The 19,188-nt window shown below is 42.4% G+C and overlaps 1 protein-coding gene across 1 annotated transcript in view; it reads left to right on the forward strand.

The window, feature by feature from the left end:
• The window catches only part of NUAK1 (NUAK family kinase 1), a 50,086-nt gene extending 33,507 nt beyond the window's left edge, over positions 1 to 16,579 (forward strand). The window contains exons 3-7 of the mRNA XM_083821522.1: positions 2,723 to 2,874; positions 4,147 to 4,212; positions 10,749 to 10,868; positions 11,140 to 11,272; positions 12,536 to 16,579. Of these exons, the coding sequence (XP_083677648.1) occupies positions 2,723 to 2,874; positions 4,147 to 4,212; positions 10,749 to 10,868; positions 11,140 to 11,272; positions 12,536 to 13,689 (1,625 nt within the window). The 3' untranslated portion in view covers positions 13,690 to 16,579. The remainder of the gene's footprint in view (positions 1 to 2,722; positions 2,875 to 4,146; positions 4,213 to 10,748; positions 10,869 to 11,139; positions 11,273 to 12,535) is intronic.
• The last annotated feature ends 2,609 nt before the right edge of the window (positions 16,580 to 19,188 follow it).

Here is a 19,188-nt window from a genome sequence, read left to right on the forward strand (position 1 = left end):
AAGAAAATTCCTCCCACCTCCCTGAAAAAAAAGATTCTCCATTCACCTCTATTACAAGGGGAAGAGAGAAATTACTGTGCAATTCTGTAATCATTCAGCTACAGTCTTGGTGAGGAGGCCTCTGTAATGTCATCTAAGTCCAAGGGTCCTGTTCATAGCACTCCCTCATGAAGAAAAACAGCAAGTATGTCCCGATCGGGTGAAACCTGAATATGAATTACTGGGGTGCTTCTGCTCTCATTGATTCATGTGCATGTTTATGACAAAAATTCAAAAAATTCAGTGATTTCTGATTTACTAGATTCAATTTTAAGGTATTATCTCAGTTTCCTAGAGGGCATAAGAGAAAATTTGAATCAGAAAGTACCTTTAAATGCACATGCCTTCAACCAAGTGCTCACCATGTCATTTCTGTATAAAGGTGGGAAAATATGTCTGAATCAGGACATCTATTAATATGGCAAATTTTAGTCCAGAGAAATTGAATTTTAGAATTTCATACTTCAGAATAGCAAGGGGGGTGGTTGAGAAAGCCCTCATGACTGAGTGATGAATGCAAAACTTTAATAAAAACATAGGCTGGAAAAATGTCACATCATAGCAGGACTGTTATTGCTGTCATTTCATCAGCAACCTTGAACATTTTGTAGGGTGCTAGCAGCCAGGGGAGTGAGGTGGGAAGAGCCGAGAGCCCTTTCTCCTCTGGCTGTGCCCCTCTGATGAGGCAAACATCCCTTGGAGCTCATGATGCTCCTCAGTTGGTATTGTTGGAGTGCACTCCCGTAAGAGTCTGCTGAGATCCATGGTGCCACGTGGCTAGTTCACCTTATGCATGCATCATATAATAACTCCTAACTCATTGAACCAGCTGCTTGATTGTGTTTTTTTTTTCCTTTAAATCAAATTTCTTGTATAAAAGCATTTTCAGTGATTTGTCTCAGCATACTGAAACTACTTTTCGCTCTCCTACACAGCTCTGTTTCTAAAAACCATTTCCAAGCTTAGAGCAGTGAGTCTGTGCATCAGTGGTAACACATCACAGCACTTCCGTTTATGACACAGGGTATGTTCAGTTTTTCCCAGACAATATCAGTCTGTCATTCTTGGAGAGGATACTGTAAGCATAATCCATCCAGAGACAGCTCTTCCAGTTTCTGAAGTTTATTGTTAATGAGGATGCACATAGGATGTAATCACTGGCAGGAGCCTCTGCTTCGGGGTACAGCGAGGCCAACAGACAAGTGAGCGGCCAATTTTATCTGGCTGTTCACTCTCCCTTTTATCAGAGCTGTTTGGCTGGGGTTCAGGGGTGTTAGAGGGAGCTGCAGAGGCTTTGGCTTGCGGAGTTGAGTGACAAGGTGTGAGAGGACATGAGACAAAACCGAAGAGCAGCAAATGTCTACGCATTGAGAAAGGCAGCTTTGCAATTCACTGCAAAACCTAAAGTGTTTTTTGTTTTGTTTCGTTTTGTTTTTAAACCCTAAGGACTACTGGCAGGGCTTTGTTAAAAAGATGTAGGAAGGCATTGTTCCAGTAGGGCTGGTCAGAGCTAGCATCCATTTGTAATAAACTCTATAACCTCATTAATTTGAAGATGTTTTGCTGCCAGTGTGACATGGGTTCAGCATGCTGCTACCACAGAATAAAACAGAAGGAAAGTCACCACGTTTTAACATGAGCAGTGGTTATTTATGGCAGGTGCAGGATGTTTGCAGTGGCTTGCGGAGGATTTTTGGTGTCAGAAGGGAAAAGCTGTTTAGCAGCCAGGGCATTGTGGCAATTTGAGACTTCTCATGGTCAGCTGTACTAGATTAAGTGTTTAGTTATCTGCAACTTCAGTGAAGTCCTTGACAGTACGTGGCATGAAGTACACTGAGCCCCAAAGAACAGCCATGCTGTGACGTGTATGAGAACAATGTGCCTTGCACCACTTACGTGGGAGTTGCGCATCGCTGCCGGCTCTGCGCAAGTGGCAAAGGACATATCTACAGCATGCAATGGGACCTGCGGCAGGGGCTGGACATAAGTGAGCGTGAGGATGAGTTGTGTGCATGAGATGGATTGCAGAGCCATGCTGACAAGAGCTGTATGGCTCCAGAGACATCGTAGACACTGCTGTCTCAGGTGTCTGTGCCCCTGGTGCTGCTGCACAGAGCTGGGCTAGGAGAGGATGTCTGCATCAGTGCGTTGGGTTTTGGTGGCAGGTGAACCAACAGTCATTATAAGCCAAATTGCTGTTCTGTATCAGGCAGTCATTGAAAACAGAGTCTATTATCCCTTTTATTAACCCTTTCCAAATGATGAGATAGCTCCTGATTCCTTCTGTCACCTGGCCCCAAGAGGACTACAGGTAAGAGGCAGTCCCGGTTGGAGCCAGGGTTGAAATTCAGGTGTCATTGGCACAAGTGTCCGCCTCACCTCACCAGGATAAAGTTGGCTTTGCCACTGTGGCCCCATGTTGTAGTGGCAAAGACCTTTTTTCATCTAGCTGTGTGAAAGGCAGCAGCTTCTCAAAGCCTTGACTTCCTTCTCTTGATCTGAAATGTTGTCACCTTTCTGGGGAAAAAATTAGCTTTAGAGCTAGGTTTTGGGACTGTCTGTCTCCAGGCTGCAGTGATGACACAGGATGTGTTCAGTCATCCTAAGTCTTCTTCACCCTTTAAAGTGTTTTTAAAATGTATTGGATAAACTGTGTTTTTGTTTTTTCTTTTATCCTGTGCAGTGTTTGAAAATAAAGATAAGATTGTGATCATCATGGAGTATGCAAGTAAAGGAGAGTTGTATGATTACATCAGTGAGAGGCGGCGGCTGAGCGAAAGAGAGACAAGACATTTCTTCCGACAAATAGTCTCTGCTGTACATTACTGCCACAAGGTGAGCGAAGGATTTGATGTTAAAAAATGCTATTTGAAGGCTGAGTAGTGATTATATTTCAAAGCACGTCTGTGGCAACAGCGTTCATTATTAAGTATGACAGCATGTGATTATATCAGTATGCCAGAAGAGTGAAAGTGCTACAGTAGTTCTCTGCCTGTTTTTAAAGACTAAGGGTGTTTTCCTGTGTTATGGCATACTACCAGCCACACTCTTACATTAGCCCTACATCCCATTTTTCCTGTGGAATTAGTTCTCGTGACATAAAAAAACAATTAACTACATTAGCTAGAAAAGGCATTACATAGAAATTCTAGTACATTAATATTAATATATGGAAATTAATGATGATTCACAATTTCAATATGCAAGTGAAGAACTTTATAAAGGATATAAAACACGTGAAAGCAAAATAGGCTGGAGAAAGCCATGAGTGTTCAGCTTTAGCATGTACTCACTCTGGATAGTTGGAAATAACTTTTCCAGATGTAGGAGGAGCACTAGAAAGATACCCTTTGCTAATGACTTTATCCATCATGGTACCCAGTAGAATGACATTGTAAGCAATTAAACCCAAAGTAACTGACTGGCTGTCAGGGACCTTTTATCCCTGCTGCATACAGCCAAAACTTGCATGAGGCTAAAGCCAACGAGCAGCTAACACAGTCTTTTATTTGAATTCTTGAACATTTTAATCTCTATTTGAATTCTGATAAACAAGGCAGATTTTCAAAGTCCTCACTGTGAAGCACTGAAAAGCTGCAGTGGCCTTTTTGGTGCAGTTAATTTTTCCCAAATTTCTTTAAAGAAGTTCTTGACCTAAACCCAGCTTGTTCGTTTTCATCCCTAACATTTACAGTCTTTTAGGATTTTAACTCCCCTGATCCACACGGCTGCACATTGGAGGAAGGAGGGCTTTTGTAAGGACTAACGTCATTGACAGATATTGTTTTCTGGTGCCTGGGAAGAATATATTGCTTTCATGCAGTGGGGGCAGGATCCGGGCTGGAATTAAGTTCTAAAAAGAACCCCCCCCCCCCCCCCCCCCCCCCCCCCCGCTGTTTTACGGGCTTTGTGGGAGGACAGATTCCAGTCATTCTTCCCTTAACCACACACCAAGTGACTAATACATCGCCTGTCACTAGTCACTGGGCCGTGAGTGTTATGACAGTGAAATCAGCCCTGAAATGCAGATGCAAAGACCACCCTGTCAGCTCACCTTTGATTTACCCAATATTTTCTTATATTCTGTTTCTTCCTTCCTTATTTCAGAATGGTGTTGTCCACAGGGACCTAAAACTGGAAAACATCCTTCTTGATGACAATTTTAATATTAAGGTAGGATTCTTTCTCTCATCTTCTCGGAATGGATTTGCATGTTTTGTAGCATTTTTATCCAAGGTATTAGAAGAGCCAGTGTTATGGCAACAGCTACTAAGCAACAGCATCTGGCAAGAGGCTCAGGGGTATGGAGGTTGGGGAAAGAGCACCACTGGTGATGAATCAGACACACTAACTGAAGCTCTGCAAAATTTGGGGGAGGAGGCCTTGTCCTTCCACCCAAAGACCACGATTCTCAAAGCAGCATCTATTTACTGGTGGAAACAGCAGCACGTTTTGTGCAAATTAGTTTATTTTACAAATGGTATTACTGCTGACTGCTGCTGGGCCTAGAGAAAAAAAAACCTCCTGGTCTACAGGGTTCAAGTGCCTCCTACAGAACACTCTGAATGTCCTTTTGATCATGGCTGGAAAATAAGCAAATAGAGTTTCAAAATAAACCTAGTAAAGCACATGTGCTTCATTAGGAAGTGGCCTTGGAACTCCAGACACAAACGTATACTTTGGATAGTGATGTCAGTGATGTCATTTCCATGTCATTGCTCCCCAGTGAAAGCATGGGAATGACCTTTTTTCCCTTCTTCTTCCATTTTTGCTAAAAGCTGCAACACAAAGATAAATAATGCAGGGATTAGTGAAGATTTCAGGTGGCTGAACCTGTTCCACTTTCAGCTTTGTTCCTGCCTGGCTAGCTGGGTTCACTGATTTGCAGGCAACCAGACAGAGGCAAGGATGCCAAAGCGTTTCTGCTGACTCTTGGGCATCCTTGCTTAATTAACAAAGGAAAGCAATCAAGGAGCTGTCTGCGTAGCCAACTAAATAGTCTGGATTTTCATTTTTTCTCTGCTGAAAGTCCTGAGGCTGCACGCACTGCCTCCTGCTTACGCTGGAGAGATTGTCTTCATTTTAAGCTGATGTGCAATGGAAATGGAAAGTAGCATATGGTAGCTGCCATCTGTGTAACACTGATGACAGAAGCTAACTTGGATCAACTGGTGGATTAAAGACACATAAATATGCGGTTTCTAAAAATAGGCTTTTACAGAAGGCCCATCCTATGCAGCGCTTGGACATTTTGCTGTTAACATCCCGTGTCAGAGCGAACCTCTCCGCTTCTGTTCCCGCAGCGCTGCTCCCTGCGGCAGCCCCAGATGGTCTCAGCAGCGCTGAAAACAAAAAGTCGCCTTTCTAGGACATTGTATACGGAACAGGCTTCCGCAGGCAGGATGACCTTTCTTTCCACATTACGCACCAAGCTATCTTCCCAGCTAATCAGGGAATTCTTGAGAGAAAAGAGGAATTTGGGGAATTTGCTAGCTGCGGTGGCCTGGATCTCGGCACTGTAGTCTTCATATGCAAAACCAATCACTTCCCCGAGCCTCTGGGGAGCTGCGCTTTGTCAGAAGGCTCAGCAGCCTCCCCTGTCTTCTTTCTGGGAGCCTGATCTTCCTGCGGGGGCGAGGGGGAGGATGGGGACCCAGGGGCCGCAGAACCACAGATGTATTTCAGCTGCCATAGAGACGGGCACTGCTGTGCCAAGAAATTCAGGTCCAACCATTTGGATTCACCTTTTCCACGAAGGCTGCCCTTCCCTGAACTAAATGATGTTTAAATTGCCATGTGGGTATTTTGTGTATTTCCAGCCTTTCCCCCGTTACTTCTCTGTGGACTTCAGAGCACAGCTCAGTGGACAAGGCTGCCTCGCGTGGATGGGTGGCTGCAGGCTCTCTGGCTGTCCCCTGTTAGCAGTATCCGCAAAGTCTCATGAAGCTAATAAATAAAACGAGCTGGGGAAGCAGTTTGTATTTTATGCATCTCACTATCAGTAGTGTTTGAATGTGGGTTACTTCAAGAGGCAACTCTTTTTTTTTGTAGTTTACCTTTTTCTCCCTTCTTTTTTTTACACCTTTCCTACCTCACGACTAAGCCCAGCTTTGAATACTTGATGTTAAACGTACCGCTGCTATTTCCTTGATCCTGAAGCCTTGAATGCATTACTGTGGTTTCTGTGTTACTTGCACAGAATTTTACTTCCCACTTTTTCTTTGTTTCACTAAACAGTAACCGTTGGCAAGGAAACACATATGGAGCTGTAAATTATTTATTAGGAGCAAATCTATCAGGTCCTGATTCTGAGATTATTTATATAGTTTATTCTTATATATGGTTTATTCAGGCGGAAAAAGAGAAATATGCAGTTTGGGGGATGGTATTGACTGATGGCTTCAAGTACTCAGTGGAAGACATTTTCTAGAAATGGAGTGATAGTCTTATCTGTACTCCTTCACTATTTACATTTCATTCAGTGGATTACAAGGCACTTACAAAATTGGCAGTCTGATTTTAAGAATGACAAAATGAAAGGAATCCCTTTGTTCCTGGGTGCAATGTGCAATTGAAAACATGTTTCTGAAGAATCCAATGATCTAGACGCTACAGTATATACACAAACATGTCATAGTAACGTGAGGACAAAATTAATAAGATATGGTAAAAATAGATCTGTGTAGCACAACTCAAGCAGTAATTCCAGGACAGGAAATAAAGAGGACAATTAATCCATCAGAAGTTATTATCCAACCTAAAAGGGCCCCAAGCCATTTTACATGATACTACAGTAACTTGGAAACTATTCGTAAATTTTAGCTATAGAAATGAAGGTCATGAAATGGTGTTTGGAAACATAATTAGCTTTTTTTCTTAAGTTAAAGTAGTGAGTAGAAGTCTCTGGAAACAATTGTGTTGAAGTACAGCAACTAGGAAACACCAGTGTCTGAAAGCTGACAGAAAATTACAAGTTTTGAAGAGTCCTGTTGGTCTACGGGCCAGAGCTGGAGGGCAATGAGGGGAAGAAAGTGATCTGATCTGTGTTAGATAGGTATGTTTTTCAGTGTCTTGGTATATGTGGTAGTATTTTCTTCAAACCATTACTTAAAACCCCTAAATACAGCAAACACAAATAAATAAATGAGTTTTAAGCACTTACGAGACTGAACATGCACACAGATCTGTGGGGTACAAGGGTTTAATCCAGCCAATTCATCAAATGCTATTTTGCCTTTCTCCCCAGGTGTACACCCAACTGAGGCAATTTCATACTCTTGAGAGGATATCTTCCTTCATAATCCTAATGCAGCTGGGGTGGGCAGGGTTAGACAGGTAGCAGGGCTAAGGCAGCCCCAGAGCACTGCAGGAGCTGCCTTCAGCTGTTGAATTGGAGAGCTCTGAGTGGAAGAGGTTCACACCAGCTTTAGGCACCCGCCCTTTGTGGTCTTGAAAAAAAGCCTTGAATCCTTTCTTTTCTCCAGTAGTCTTAGAGGGACTGAGATCCTAGTGTTTGGTTCACTCTAGGGATGACTTTGCTAGAAGAACTAGCAGTGGGGTGAGGGTGTAGTTGCCTCCATTAGCCCGAAGCTCCTGCAAACAGCGTGATGAGGACCACATGCACCGCATGCAGCACTGCAGTGCTTCCTCAGTGCCTAAATCCCCCAAACTGCACGCAGCGAGCTGGAGAGAAACTGCTGCACGGTGTGGCAGCCAGGGAATTAGTGCCTCTTGCTATCCAAATGCTGTGTCCCTGTCCTGTGCCACAAGCTACCCTCAGGGATGCCTCTGTCACACTGCCTGGCGCGACGGAGAGAGCCTCCTCGCTCACAGCAGGGCTGTGGCGGCTCCTGGACTGGGAATTGCACCTAAAATAGATGTCTAGCAGAGCTTGACGCAAACTGCATGATCAGCCCCAAAGTGATAGAAGGAGACAAAAATGCAAGTATAATAGTAACATAATCCCACTAACTCCACTTTCACTTGGGCTGGTAAGGGGACACCAATCAGACTAACCACCGAGAACCCATGAGGGTTTCGTATGTGCAGGGTAAGTATATGTAATTGGGATTTACCTTGCTGGAAGTCTCACCCGTTGCACATGCATTTCAATTGCTCTAAGAGACTTAATTATTTTTCTGTCTACAGTACAAAAAGACAGATTCTTAAGTGGGGCAAAACCGACAGTTTCCACAAGTGCAAACCTCATGGAATTTATAGTCGACGCTTAAACAATAAATTACATCTGGTTGATCAGAGTAACAGTAAATACGAAACATTCACCTCCTGAAGTGAGGGGAATAAAGCCCACTTCCCAGCTCCTCCCAATTTAGGAAGTTTTTTGACTTGCTGCCTTAGTTCCATTTAAGTGCCAAGAACATGAAGTAATGTTGGCTTCTATTAATCTTGTTTTGGGGGGGGCATGACAGTTTTAATGGGAAAAGCTGATAAACATCAGTCTGTGAGTATGGGAGTGGACTGTAACATAAATACTCTTTTCCTGAATGGTCAAAATGAAAACATAAATGCCCAGTCTGAGAGTTTCTTAGTGTGAACAATGGTATGTGTATCCCTATATATATTCATGCACATCTACATGCATTTTATACATTCCATGGTGTTAAGGGAATGTATTTTCTTAAGGAATCACACTGTGCAGTGTCTGTCCTTGTCTTAGCTGCATCCTGAACTAAAATAAAACTCAGTGACCAGCACGAAGTTTCAGTGCTGAAATGATCCCATTCTTCCCATGATTGACAGGGCACACTTCATAGGGCTTAAAACCAACTTCCTGCAAGCCAGTCAGGGTGACTTGATAAGAAAGTGGAATTCAAAGCAATTAAGTGCAATCTGAGCCATGAGAATATGTTTGCAGACTGCAATTGTACACCAGCTGTTTTCAATGACATTCCAGCCATACAATGATGATTTTACAAACCACGTTTATTTAAGGGTTGAATTTTCTGCTGTGGGTTGATGATATGCTGTTTGGGGGACTGAGCAAATTCAAGCCATGAATGAACGTGGTGGAATGAATTAATATTAATGAACAGGAATCGGCTGCTCTTTGAGCAAGATATTGTGAATCCAAATTGTCAGTGGAATACCTGCACACACTGAACATCAAAACAGGAGAGGGGGAAATATGAAATTTCATATTTGCTCTGTGACCTTAAAAAAATGTGAAAATGATATTTTAAAATAGAAGTTTATATTTTTAACATAAAAGTGTATCTGTGTATATATATATAGATAGGTATTTATGGATATTCATATATTCACTTTGTCCATAAATATTTTTTTTGCATGGTAAGGAAAGAAAATTGGGAACTTCTGTCTGTACTTTACCAACTTTGTTACTTCAGTCTCAACTATGACATTTTTTGGTCTAGTTTTGATAGTTAACAGAGACAAAGACTTTATGTCTCCCAAGAGTTTGCTAAACATTGCAGTTAAACAGGTATTAGCAGCAATGGTGATACACATTTTAGAAAGTCAAGAGTGATTGCTGCTGCTGGTAAATTCCCTTTCTTTTCTGGTCACTTTGTCTTATCTTGAATTTTTTCTTTTAATATCAAGTAATCACTGTTTCTTTCTGGGGTTTAATTTCTTTCTGGTAGAAAAGGCCTGAATAAGGTGAGGAAAACCCAGAGAAAGCTCCTGTCTCTTAAAGCTATAAACTGATAATACCTTTTTTATGCCTGTGCTTTATGTCTTTTATGTATGTGCTATGTCAGTAGTGGGCAGTCATAAAAGTATCTCTGGGAAACAAAAACATTTAGGTTTCAAACAAGATAAAAAATGAGATGTGTTGCCTTCTGCTAGAGAAACAAAGGAAATGCAAAGGTTGTGGGAGTATTTAGTGTTGCTATCCTCAGCCTTTGTTTTGAACAAGAACAGAGAATTGAAGTAAACAAATTATTTGGACCTGATCCTGCAATTCCTACATGGGCAAGATTCCCAACGGTCTCAAGGGGAGTTTTGTTTGTGTTGGGAAAGCCAGATTTGGGCCCATTGTTTCCAGTTAGGAACCAGACTTGTGTTTATTATCTCATGATAGACATCTCGTTTGCTTAACGACTCAGATTCCTCAGCTTGGAGTCCCTGAATGTGTAATAGTTATTGTCTGCCTCACTTTCCCCTCTTTTCAAGCAGAGCTATGTTCCACATGATTTCAAAAATCACTTGCTTTTGTAATCTTACACTTAGTTTCCTATGACACGCCTGCCTCACTCCTCTTGTTTTTAAAGGTCTTGGCTTTGGGCTTGCATGTGCAATATAAGAACAGTAGTACATTTTGTTTGCATTCCCTTGGTATTAATGATTATACAATATGAAGAGTAATCAGTGGACAATAGTCCAGTGCCTCCCGGTATGAAATTGTCTTTGTAAGCACATGCAGTTCATCTAGCAAAAAATCACTAATTGATGGTTGTGCTTGGCAGTGACCTGTCTGCAAATGGAATCAAAACATCCGTGCTCCTAATCTGGAGGATTTAACTTGGGGACCCTTCTTCTCTAGGAGGCCTTCTAAAAAAGCCGTGAAATCATAGAATAATGGGCTGGCAAGTGAACTTGAGAGGTTATCCATGTTGAGAGCCCTGCCTTACAGCAGGGTCATGTATAGCTTAGTCCTTCCCGATAAAGGATTTTCTGTTACATTGAGATATTGTTAATGTTACAGAAGCCTTGTGCAATTGTCTTTACAGATTGCTGACTTTGGACTCTCCAACCTCTATCACAAAGACAAGTTTCTGCAGACCTTTTGTGGAAGCCCACTGTATGCTTCCCCTGAAATAGTTAATGGACGACCTTACAGAGGCCCAGAGGTAAGAAGGGTTAGTTTTTCTGTGGTGGTACGGGGATGTCCTTGATGGTACTGGTCTTGTGGGTTAGTCTTAATACTAGAGTTATTGCACATGTATGTGTGAGTCGGTGTCTCCCATATTGAAAGTTCTCGAGCTGCCTTTGTTTGCTTTACCTGTGTTTTTTCGAATGTTAGATGCTGGTTTGCCCATCGGTAGGTGCATCTGGACATGGCAGGGAGAATGGCGGGGATCAGTTTTCCTGGGCTTCACACGCATTGTCTCTGTATTTCAGGTTGACAGCTGGGCCCTTGGTGTATTGCTTTACACTCTGGTTTATGGAACGATGCCCTTTGATGGCTTTGATCACAAAAATCTCATCAGGCAGATCAGCAGTGGAGAATATCGTGAGCCAACACAGACCTCAGGTATAAAAAAGGAGTGAGGGCAATGTATTGAGCTGACAGGAGTTCGGAATGGAGGATTTGCCCTGTGCCTTCCAGAATATTTTGGTGTCACGTTAGAACGACACAGAAAAAAAATCTCTCATTCCCCTACTGACTTCATCTGCTCTCAATTCCCATCTGGGTACAGCATTTACCAAAAGCCCTTTTGAAATGAAAGTTTTATAGCAGATAGATTTTATTGCCTTGGGGAAGCTTCAGCAAGCTCTTTTAACTAGATCTATGGCAGTGGAAGGTCTGTTAGCTATTGCAAGTGGAATTGTTCAGACAAGCTGTAAACCGATACAACATACTGGTAAAGACCAGCCCTCTGACTGCACTGTAGTATATCATAAGCAGAGAGAAGGTGAATGGTCAGGGCAAAGCAGCCTCTTATCTGAGAAGCTAGGACAAAATCTGAATTAAATGTCACTGTGTTTGCATTTATTTCTTCTTAGAGGATAACACGTTAAGCTGTCACTTGACAGAAAAACATCAACTAAGTCTGGGTCATTGACATATAGCTCTTTCCAGCCTTAAAAATGTGTATATGTGTTATTTAACTAAATATTTATCTCTCATCATTTCTTTGCCATCCATTCATTTTTCTGCTGCCTTGTCACTCTCTTTATAAAAAAAATCCTTTAAAATATACAGAACACTACACTTTTTATGAAAAAAAGTAAATCTGAAAGCAGTCATATATAGAGCGTTTAAAATATCCCTATTCCCCTCTGTTTTCTTCCAAGTTTTGTAATTATTAGAGTTGACAACATTGGAACAGGTTGCCCAGGGAGGTGGTAGAGTCACCGTCTCTGGGGGCATTCAAGGAAAGGTTGGACGTGGTGCTTAGGGATGCGGTTTAGTGGGTGACATTGGTGGTAGGGGTGGTTGGACCAGATGATCTTGGAGGTCTTTTCCAACCTTAAAGATTCTGTGATTCTATGACAGATTGGTGATTTCTTTCAGTAATATGGAACTATTCATTGACCAATACAAGACAAATATTAATTTATTTGGTAAACAAATGTACCAATTCAGCCTGGGTGTATCATACTCTGTTGATAGAAAGTAGTCCTGGAATTCATTTTCCAGCATTGACTGATGGCCAACGCCCTGCCCCTTTCACATCTTCAGTTGTAAGAACCATTATTTTTGCGCTTTTGATTAGCTTCAGGCTTCAGTTTTAAACTGAGGAAACCAAGAGTGCCAATATTTTAAACTTTATATTTTATTCTTTGTCCATAGATGCTCGTGGTCTTATCAGATGGATGCTGATGGTGAACCCTGAACGCCGAGCAACCATTGAAGACATTGCCAACCACTGGTGGGTTAACTGGGGCTACAAGAGTAGTGTTTGTGACTGTGATGCCATGAGGGACTCGGAGTCCCCATTGCTGGCAAGGTTCATTGATTGGCATCACCGTTCTACTGGCCTCCAGCCAGAGACTGAAACCAAAGTGAAGTGCCTTTCTAAGCCCAAAGGTCCTGAAGTCACACTAGAGAGACAAAGGTCTCTGAAGAAATCAAAAAAGGAAAATGACATTGCACAGTCCATCCAGGAAGGGGGAGCTGAAAATGCATCCAAACCCACCTCCAAGAGACCCAAAGGCATTCTGAAGAAAAGGAGCAACAGTGAACATCGATCTCACAGTGCAGGGTTCATTGAAGGTGTGGTCAGCCCAGTGTTACCCTCTGCTTTTAAGTTGGAGCAAGAGTTGTGTAGGACTGGCGTAGCCATTAAAAGTGTTGTGGAGGGAGAGGTAGTAGCCAAATATGGCACTAAGCAGTCTTCACTAATGCCAAAAAAAGGAATCCTAAAGAAGACTCAGCAGAGAGAATCCGGCTATTACTCCTCTCCAGAACGAAGTGAATCTTCTGAACTCTTGGACAATAATGATGAAACAGTAAACAGTGACACTTCTCCGGGGGTCACAGAGCCATCCAGAAATGGGTCTTACAGTCATTCCTGCAGGCGTAAGGGTATCTTGAAACATAACAGCAAGTATTCTACCAGCAGCACTGAATCTGCTTTAATTAGCCCTGATACACCGACATTGGAGGCCATGGAGGAAGTGGTCCTGCCTGGGGATGCATTACCTCGAAGTTACAGTCGCCCTTCCAGCGTGATTAGTGATGACAGTATTTTGTCCAGTGACTCCTTTGATTTGCTGGATTTGCAAGAGAACAGGCCAAACAGACAGAGGATACGGAGCTGTGTCTCTGCTGAAAATTTCCTCCAGATCCAAGACTTCGAAGGACTTCAGAACCGCCCACGGCCACAGTATCTAAAACGATATCGCAACCGTCTGGGGGACAGCAGTTTTTCCCTTCTCACAGACATGGATGATGTGACTCAGGTCTACAAGAAAGCCCTAGAGATCTGCAACAAGCTCAACTAGCAGACGGAAGATGGAAAGGGAGGGAAGGGAGTTGTTCTGTGTACCTTTATGGTGAAGTAAGCCAGGTTACTGATTTGCTGATGATGGTAGGTTTTCCTTCAAAAGACTTGATTGTACCCACATAGCTGAACTCCTAGCAAAGTCTAAAATAGCCCCAAAGTCATCTCACACTTCTCTAATTCTGTGTCCTCAAAATATTACCTAGCTGACCACAGAAAATCCTTTGGTCTTTGCATATGTGATGAAAGTGTATCAGGATCTAGCAGACAAAAGCATCGAGATTTAATGGCTTGAAGTGAAAGTTAGAATTAAAACTGGAAGTGAGGCACACACATTTTGAGAGGTTTCTAATTAATTTTAGATTAGCTATATCAAGAGATGAACTGAATTCTTCAAGTCAATTTTGGATGTCTTTTAGAAAGAGAAGCTTTATTTTTCCCTGAAATTATTCATCTGGATACAGGCATTACATGTTGCGGATCTTCAGTTTGCATTATGCAGGAGATCAGGCTGGATGGTCACCACGGTTCCTTCTGCCAGGGTGATCTGAGAGGTGTCTGAACCCTTTCTGGGACAAATAATTTGAGAGTGTTAGCCCAGAATAACCTTGCATGGAGCAGGCATTCAGATCTGGCCCTTCCCACAGCCATTGCTCTTCAGTGAGCAGGAGGCCTTAAATTTTTTTCCAACTACCAGCAAAAACAGAGTCAGAGAAATGAGAACAGGAGCTGAAAGGAATGGATGTTGTAAGCAGCTACGTGACTCTTCAAAACATTTCAACCCATGTGTCCAATTTGACTTTTTCAAAATGGCCAGCCAGATGGATGCCCATAGGTAGATGGATCTAACAAAGGGTCCCAAGGGTTAACAGAGCCTCCAACCTAGAGTTCAGTCACTGTCAGCAAAGGGTGCCACCTTGCTATTAGCTTGTAGTATCTGAGGGTGACAGGTAGTTTGTGACCAGAATGTTAAGTAAAGAAAAGGTTGTAGCATGTAGGAAACGGATAGAGGTCAGAAAGCTGCTGGGAATATGCCTCTCTCCAAATGAAAATGTTTCTAAGTAGGTAGTAATGGAGCAAAAAGAATTGAGCGATGAAATGATAATAGTAGATTTGATAACAGTTAGCATAAAAATGCAGGCCTCTATGTAGATAGTGTAGCTGGTACTGCATGTGCAATGATACCAGCTTGAAAAAACAGGAAGGATATGGGTGTGCGTTCTCAGACATACCTAAATATCCAGACTAAAGGCTTCAACTCCCATAAAGGTATCACATGGGTCTACTGGATTACCTGAATGTAAGCCTCTGTCAGAAAGGCACTGTGTGTTTGACAGGCCTGGGCAAACTGGAATCTTAAGGCCCATTTCAGTCTCATTTATGTGAGCACATAGCCCCTGGCTATCTTAGAGGTGCACTGGTGTGAATAAATGGTAGGTTTCAGCCTATGATGTCAAATGAGCCACAGCTGCAAAATTCATGTGTGCAGACATATCCAGAAGAGAGAAGCATGGCACAAACTCTGTTCTCACTCCTCCCCTGGAACTGGAATTGAAAACAGACTTTGGCCCACTGTGTCCAAAATCCTAGAAGTAATGCAGAAATGGAAAGTGTTCCTCTGGGAATTCAGGGGTAACCCCACAAACAGTTGGCATCTGGGGCAGGGAGCAATTTCACTTGTAAATTGTTTATTTGGTGCGTCATGGTACTTCAGTCTGCCAGTTCCTCCTAAAAGCCAACAAGGCTGCCTAGCATAAAGATGAATGAGCTCAAATTTCCTAAGTCGGTTAATCTGTCTCTATGGAGAACCTTTTCTTCTCGTGAAACACTGGACCAAATTTGGCCCTGGAGTCAATGGCATCAATATCCACAAAATGTATGAGAGATGTGCTCTCAGGCAGTCAAGTGAAATTTGGCTCACTGCTCATTTGCTCAGGAAGGGCAATTTCAGGGCATTTCTCTATAGACCTGTATGACACTTTTGGTGTGATGCTCAGATGTCCTGCCTTCTCACAAGTCCTGCATTTGCTCTTTCAGCCCATCCAAATCCAACACCCAATTTTGCAGTTTATTTAATTAACAGTTTTACTGTGATGTGTTTGAAAACAACCCAACGTAGTCTCCATGGCCTTTCAGAAACTTTACAGCCACAGCTTTTAACTTGTGCCCTGGGGCAGGAGAGCCAGATCCTCAGCTGGTGTAACTCAGCACCGTCCTGTTGACGTGATGGAGCATCCCTTTGGTGGGGTTACACTGATTGACACCTTCCCTGCGGATCTGGTGCTAAATCTTGAGTGGATTTATAGAGGTTTTACGATGAAGGGAAGGGAACTCAACCAGCTGTGGCAGGGAACTGAGGAGCACCCTGAAGGCTCGTATCTACCTAGGCTTTTGCCCAGGCCTGCTTCCTTGTGTACAAATGTGAATGAGTGAGTGACTGCTTGCTGCCAAACTGGAAATGTTTCGTAGGGATTTACTGGCATGTTACTGGCATGTTACATGTTTACTGGCATGTTATCATTCCTAGAGGAGAAGAAAAAAAAACTTGACTGCACATTGTTATTATTAGTGTTGTGATTTTTATTTAATTTTTTTGTAATACAAAGTTGACTTTTTTATTTGAATTTGTCTTTTTTTTTATTTATTGGTCTGAAAGCCATTTCAAAGGTATAATAATATATTTGGTGTAATTTAATTGGTGCAACATTATTTTACAGCTCCGGCCAAAATTGTTTGGTGTTTTGTTTTGTTTTTGTTTTTGTTTTTTCTCCCAGTCCTTGGTTGGTTTGAGCTCTATGAGGCACACAGGGGAAAACGCTGGATAATCACCCAAAGTGTTTGTATTTTTAATCTGATACTGTTTTTTATTAAATAAAATGGAATTAATGTAACTGTGAAGTCTCTCTCTTTCTTTTTCACTGTACGTCAGCATCAGCCAAGGCCAAATGGTAATGAACTTGTCACGCAGAAATGCAGCAGCATCACAGCGCATTGTACCAAGTTGTTTATGCAGAGCTTCTTGGCTGGTTTGTGCATTTCAGTATAATGTGGGTGGCCACAGAGACTCCCCTGCTATGAACAATTTGGCACCACAAAATGCCCAAGGCTTTCAGCTCTGTAAATGTTTGGTGGAGAATAACAGCTGACTGGGCTTTCTCTGCTGGAAGATAAGAAGGTTTGTGGGCCAGGTGTGCTGCAGGTGAGACAGAGCAGGCCGGCTTTTGAGACACAGCACAACTTATTTGTAGCCCAGAGACACATGGCCACGGTCCTTTCCCCTCTCTGGTGGGGGGGGACAGTTTATTTCCAATTTTAATGTCCCTGTGGTGTAATTTAAGGGTTGTTTCAGCAAAAGACTGGTGGCTGTCTTCTGTTGTCGAATATGGAATGGTTTCGGTCAGATGGCTTTGAGCAGTCAGAGTAGTCAGCTGGCAAAAAGAAGCAAAAATGAGTTAGTTTTCGGTTTTTGGAGTCCCCTTGATAACCAAAAGTCTTGGGATTGTTTTTCTTGGAAAGCAGGTCATTTTCATAAAGGAAACTGGGTGTTAGGTATGCTGTGTGTGCTGGTGTCTTGTTAAAATAAAGGAAATGGTTGGCACTGTCTTGAAGTTGGCTCTGAGCAAGACACAATTAAACTGCACCCTTGATGCAGCCAGCCAAGATACCTGTGGTGTGTATTCCTCTGCTTTTTAAATTATGGAAGGTTTGGATTAGGAACCAAAGTTTGGATCTCATGCAAAAGAGACTTTCATTTTTCTAATTCATTTTCTCTCAGGCTTTTTAAAGCAAAAAGTTGTGGCTGTAGGTGCTAGATTTATGTATCATCACCACTTAACAACCAGTGGGAATTAACAGAAAAACGCAATGATGCAGAAAGGCAAATAAGCTGTTAATACCTTACAAAGAGAATGATTAGCTGCCATATGCTAATTGAGTCAGAAAGTGAAAGGTACATATTCAAAGTCAGCAAGTGTGTTCTTGTACCTGAGATGAATAAGGTCTAACTGTGTGGGTGCTGGATGGTGGAAAATGTAATGTAAGTCTCTTCTGCAATAGCAATTATGAAACTTCTTATTTTAGCACATACTAGGAAAAAAAAAATGAAGTTGAGGGCAAACCATTTGTTTTCTTTTAAAAATAATGACTTTTAGAAAAAAAAAATCTGGATGGCTGGTTATGGTGTGCGCATGTGGCAAGTACTGAGAAGAAATTATGTACATGTTTGTACGGTTCTGAGAGCACACACTTCTGGGGTGTGGTGGGGAGGTGGGCGTCTAGTGGCCCTATTTATTAAAGGGAATAAGTGTGTGGTGATACACCTTCGCTGAAGTTACATAGTCTGTAGCTAGACCTGGTCTGTGCTGTGGGGATTCCAATGTTTCTCAGAAACTGCTGAAGTTTTATGGATTGGGCAAGACTGGAGCAAGGAAGCAAGACAGGAGCCTTGGCAGCTGCATAGTTGAGTGACAGAGCAGTAGTGTGTGATTTTTTTTCATAGCAGCCATAGATAGTAACTTCATAACCCTTCTTAAAAGGTTGCAATCTTGGTTTCCGATTCTGCAAAGCATATGTATGTACATAGCGTGGCAGTGCAGGGGTCCCTCTCACACCTGTGGTGCATTTACTGAAGTCCTGGGGCCATCTCATGTGATAGCATGATACAGCAGCACAGCACCCGGAGGTCAGCCCAGACGTTCATGGGACAGCCTGACACTGCTCCTCAGAGCTCACCAGCCCCTAAATCACTGGTGCAGTGGAGGGGGCATCTCCCCTTCAGTGTTGTCACAGTCTTTGAGGCGGTGCCCACAATCAACCCGTAGCACTAGCAAAAGAAGCAATATTCAAAGCGAAGTGGCAGAGCACCTTTTCTAGGCAGAGAAGCTTGTGTTTGGTTTGTAGTTGTGACTTTTCTCACAGCTCTGGTCTCTGTTTAGAGGCTTCAGGGACTGTGAAAATAAGGCACGACACTGAGGCAAAGGGTTGGCACTTTCAGTTATCGCAGACAAGTGTATTTGCAGATAAATTTGCTAGTATGTGTAATTATATACTTTGCATCACCAGAGCCTGGGTTATAGCTACAGGGTAAGTCATAACCAGTCCAATGAAGGGAGAAGACCAATACTCATGTAAATGTGTATATGAGAAGCTTATCAGTTTAGTCAGGAGTTTATCTTGGTGATTCACATCTCATTAAAAAGAGATGCTTCTGAAGATGATTCTGCAGCAATGCATTTACCGAGCCAATAGAAACTTAAGCATTTGCTAGCATCAGCCCAGGCTCCGGTTCCTGTTCCAGGGTTGCTGGTTTCAGAGTTTCAACTGAAAGTTTTAACTGAACAGAGAACAAGTCGTGTTTCCCTTGGAATAATGGTATTTAGTATTCGACTAGGGCTTTTTTTATTATTGTTATTATTATTGTCTGGTGGAGTTGCCTCCTTTTCCTTGCCAAACCAAGACATCTTTCTCATAAAGAACTTAGTAATTTGGCTGGAGAAGCAAC

Source organism: Anser anser (assembly GCF_964211835.1).
Source record: "Anser anser genome assembly, chromosome: 1".
Classification (NCBI taxonomy): domain Eukaryota; kingdom Metazoa; phylum Chordata; class Aves; order Anseriformes; family Anatidae; genus Anser; species Anser anser.